The 4,569-nt window shown below is 48.2% G+C and overlaps 1 protein-coding gene across 1 annotated transcript; it reads right to left on the reverse strand.

Moving 5' to 3' along the window:
• Window positions 1–3,233: 3,233 nt before the first annotated feature.
• On the reverse strand, window positions 3,234–4,212 carry LOC102438930 (olfactory receptor 5T1-like). The gene has a single exon (XM_006091926.2). It carries the CDS (start codon window positions 4,210–4,212, stop codon window positions 3,238–3,240), a length of 975 nt encoding a protein of 324 aa, XP_006091988.2. The 3' UTR covers window positions 3,234–3,237.
• Between the last annotated feature and the right edge of the window lie 357 nt (window positions 4,213–4,569).

Below are 4,569 nucleotides of genomic sequence, written 5' to 3' on the forward strand. Positions count from 1 at the left end.
TTTCATTTTTCTTGGGTAAGTGGCAGAATCAGATCATGAAGTCATATGGTAATTGTACTAGTATGTTTCATGTCATAAGAAACTGTGAGATTCTTTGCTAAAGTGGCTGCACCATCTGCAATCCTACCTTGAATGGATGAGAGTTCTAGTTGCTCTGCAACCCCAATAAACCGCTTTATATTATCAGTTACTATTATACTTTTAATTTCACTCATTCTAAGATTCCTGGATTTTAGAACAGCGAAAAATAAATTTCTGATATTTTAAGTCATTAGCCTGTGGTGCTTTGCTATGGCAGCCCTGACAAATAATACAATCACTATCAGTATCTACACTAATAAAAGAGAAACATGGTAATTAGCCGTACCTCCACTACCCTTCCCATTGGCTAATCAGGGTGATATGCAAATTAACTGCCAGCCAAGATGGCGGCCGGCAGCCAGGCAGCTTGGAGCGAACAGGAGGCTTGCTTGCTTCAGTGACAGAGGAAGCCAACGTTCCCGCCTGCTGCTGCCGGCCTCTGAGCTTGCAGTTTGAAACATTGTTACAAATATAGAAGCTAAACAAACCCCCCGAAACCTGCTTTCAGCCAGCTGGGATCTCAGAGCTGGAGTTGAAAAAGTGTTTCGATTATAGAACCCAAACAAACCAGATACCTGCTTTCAGCAGTGGAGGTCTCATAGCTGGAGCCAAGCCTCAGAGCTAAAGCTGGCCGAGAATAAAAAAAAAAGAAAAAAAGGAGCGGTTGGGAGCTTCAGTCACCCGCCAGCCTGAAAACAGCCCTCAGCCCCTCACCCAGACTGGCCAGGCACCCCAGTGGGGACCCCCACCCTGAAGGGAGTGTGACCAGCTGCAAACAGCCATCATCCTCTCATCCAGGCTGGCTAGGCACCCCAGTGGAGACCCCCACCATGATCCAGGACACCCTTCAAGGCAAACCAGCCAGCCCCACCCATGTACCAGGCCTCTATCCTATATAGTAAAAGGGTAATATGCCTCCCAGCACCGGGATCAGCGGAGCTGCGAGTCCTCCCGGCACCGGGATCAGTGTGACAGGGGGCAGCGCCCAAACCCCCTGATCACCCTGTGGCTCTGTGTGTGACAGGGGGCGGGGCCACAACCTCCCTATCCGCCCTGCTCTGTTCATGACAGGGGAAGGTGCCCCAGCCCCCTGATCAGCCCTGCTCTGTGCCTGATAGGGGGGAGCTCCCCAACCCCCTGATCCCCCTGCGACTCTGTGTGTGACAGGGTGCGGCGCCCCGACCCCCTGATTGGCCCTGTTCTGTGTCTGACAGGGTGTGGTGCCCCCAACCACCCCCCCCCCCCACAGGCCCTGCTCTGTGTGTGACGGGGTAGAGCCACAACCTCCCCATCGGCCCTGCTCTGTGTGTGACAGGGGGCGGTGCCCCAACTCCCCTATCGGCCCTACTCTGTGCATGACAGGGGGGAGCTCCCCAACCCCCTGATCGACCCTGCTCTGTGTGTGACAGGGTACTGAGCCCCAACCCCCCTGATGGGCCCTGCTCTGTGAGTGACAGGGGGTGGCACCACAACCTCCCCATCAACCCTGCCTTGAGTGTGACAGGGGGCGGTGCCCCAACCCCCCAATCGGCCCTACCCTGAGCATGACTGAGGGTGGCATCACAACCTCCCGATCCGCCCTGCTCTGTGCATGACAGGGGGCGGCGCCCCAACTCCCCACTCGGCCCTGCTCTGAGCCCGACCAGGGGCTGCACCTAGAGATTGGGCCTGCCCTCTGCCACCCGGGAGCAGGCCTAAGCCAGCAGGTCGTTATCTCCCGAGGGGTCCCAGACTGCGAGAAGGCACAGGCCGGGCTGAGGGACCCCCCTCCCCCCCGAGTGCACAAATGTTTGTACACTGGGCCTCTAGTCTATACTAATAAAAGGGTAATATGCTAATTAGACTGAGAGACCAGCAGGGGAGGGCAGTTGGGGGCCATTAGGCCAGCCGGGGAGGGCAGTTGGGGGCCATGAGGTTGGCGGGGAGGGTAGTTGGGGGTGATCAGGCTGGCAGTCAGAGTGGTTAGGGGTGATCAGGCTGGCAGGCAGGTGAGTGGTTAGGAGTCAGCGGTCCTGGATTGCAAGAGGGATGTCTTACTGCCAGTTTAGGTCAAATCCCTAACCATCTAATTTTGATAACATAGTATATAGAATATATTATGTATTTATATATTATATACTAGAGGTCTGGTGCAAAAATTCCTATGGGATCTGGCCTATACCACCAGTCGGACATCCCCCGAGGTGTCCCACATTGGAGAGGGTGTAGGCTGAGCTGAAAGACACCCCCCCCCCATGCACGAATTTCATGCACCAGGTCACTAATGAATATATATAATAACAAATATCTATATATATATACATATACATAAAAGCCTAAGAGACCTTTATGGTGGAACAACCAGTCGCTATGATGCGCACTGACAATCAGAGGACAGACGCTCAATGCAGGAACTGCCTCCTGGTGGTTAGTGGGAGTGCCGCTCAGCCAGAAGCCAGGTTCATGGCTGGCAAGCACAGCTGCAGCGGTGGGAGCCTCTTATGACTCTGCAGCAGCACTACTGAGCAGCAGCAGCAGGCACAGCAGGCTGGGATGAGCATGAGTGGCATGGTGCCCAGCCTGGGTTTGGGCTTCTCCCTGGCCACCTGCTGCTTGGCGCACTGCTACAGCCCCTGAAGGGTCCCAGACTACGAGAGGGTGTCCAACTGCCACCTTAGGTCTGTCCTTAAGCTGGCAGTTGGACATCCCCCAAGGGGTCCCGGACTCTGAGGGCTGTGAGGAGAAAAAAAATTAATATCTGGGTGCATTAGAGGGAAACTACAAAAAAAAAACACACAAAAAAAACAAAGGTAGAGAACATCTTAAAAGTAGTCAGAAGAAAACTGACAGGTGGACATCCCCCAAGAGGTCCCAGACTGCGAGAGGGCAGAGGCCAGGCTGAGAGGTCCTCCCCGCCCCAGTCCTTGAATTTCGTACACCGGGCCTCTAGTATATTTATAAATGTGTGTGTGTGTTTACCTGAGAATTAATTAAGGAGGAAGCAAATGGATGACAGTTTTCCTGCATGTGTGGAAACAGTACAGGTGGAGATGTGACTATGTTCTTTATATAAAAAGGTCTACACTAAAACAAAAATAAATTATTATTTTGATATTGAGACAATAAACATATCTTAATTTGTTTCAGTTTAATGGCTGGTGTCAAAATATACTGTATTCATACCCCATTTTTCCCAAACACTCTTTTCATTGCTTCTTTCACATCTTTGTTCCTCAAACTGTAGATGATGGGATTCAGCATGGGAATCACGATGGTGTAGAATGTTGACACTATCATGTCATGGTCCAAAGCGTAGCTGGAACTCGGTCTCACATACATGAAGAGGATGGTTCCATGGTAAATTGACACTCCAGTTAGGTGAGAGCCACATGTAGAGAAGACTTTTCTCCTCCCTTCAGCAGAATGCATCCTCAGAATGGCCAACAGAATAAAACCATAGGAGACCAGGACAATCAGGATGGTGACTATCTCAATAGAGCCCACAAAGTAGAAGAGTAGAAGCTGGTTTGTGTGTGTGTCAGAGCAAGAAATGGCAAGGAGAGGAGGGATGTCACAAAAGACATGTCTAATTTCATTGGATGCACAGAAGGATAGGCTAAAGGTAGCCACTGTGTGTATAGAAGCATGCAAAATGCCACCAACATAGGAAGCAATGATGAGTGACACATAGACTCTGGGTGACATGCTGACAGAATACAGGAGAGGGTCATAGATTGCTACATAGCGGTCATATGCCATTGCAGCCAAGAGGAAGCATTCTGTGGTCCCAAAAGTAACAAAGAGAAACATTTGTGCTACACAGCCAAGATAAGAAATGGCTTTATTTTCTTTCAGGAAATTGACCAACATCTTTGGGGTGACAACTGAAGAATAACAAGCATCCAAGAATGATAATACACTAATAAAATAATACATGGGGTTGTGGAGCCGAGAATCCCTAGTGACCAATAGAACCATTCCCAAATTTCCTATGAGAGTAAAAAGATAGATTTCTAGAAATAGTAAAAACAGGAAGACTTGTACCTCAAAATTATTTGTGAAGCCCATCAATATAAACATGGTGACTTCAGTCACATTTTTCATCTGAATGCTATATAAATCTAAATCTGATGTCAACTGTGCCATTTTCATTTTTATTTACAGTTTTTAAAGCAACATTTTTGTAAAAGGCGAAAGATCTGTGCCATTTTCATTTTTATTTACAGTTTTTAAAGCAACATTTTTGAAAATAGAATCCACCCTATTATGTCCTCTTACTTATTTCTTACAAGGGCATTTTGAAATTTCTTGGAGGGAATAGGCAGTGATGAACAAGCTGGAGCCAATGAACGCATTATCCTGTTAAATTAAAGAATTTTTATTAGATGGTTGGCTAAATGTGTCATGTTAAAAAATACATCAATTTATGTGGTTTAATTTTCAATTTATGTTCTGTTCAATTTACTCCCATCTAGTTTCATATCTCATCATCTTAAATCTACAAAGATG

The sequence above is a fragment of the Myotis lucifugus genome, unplaced genomic scaffold, assembly GCF_000147115.1.
Source record: "Myotis lucifugus unplaced genomic scaffold, Myoluc2.0 scaffold_97, whole genome shotgun sequence".
Lineage (NCBI taxonomy): Eukaryota > Metazoa > Chordata > Mammalia > Chiroptera > Vespertilionidae > Myotis > Myotis lucifugus.

Bases quoted from the DNA above. Each gene is read 5' to 3' on its own strand.
- LOC102438930 (XM_006091926.2), bottom strand. From the start codon at position 4,212: ATGAAAATGGCACAGTTGACATCAGATTTAGATTTATATAGCATTCAG.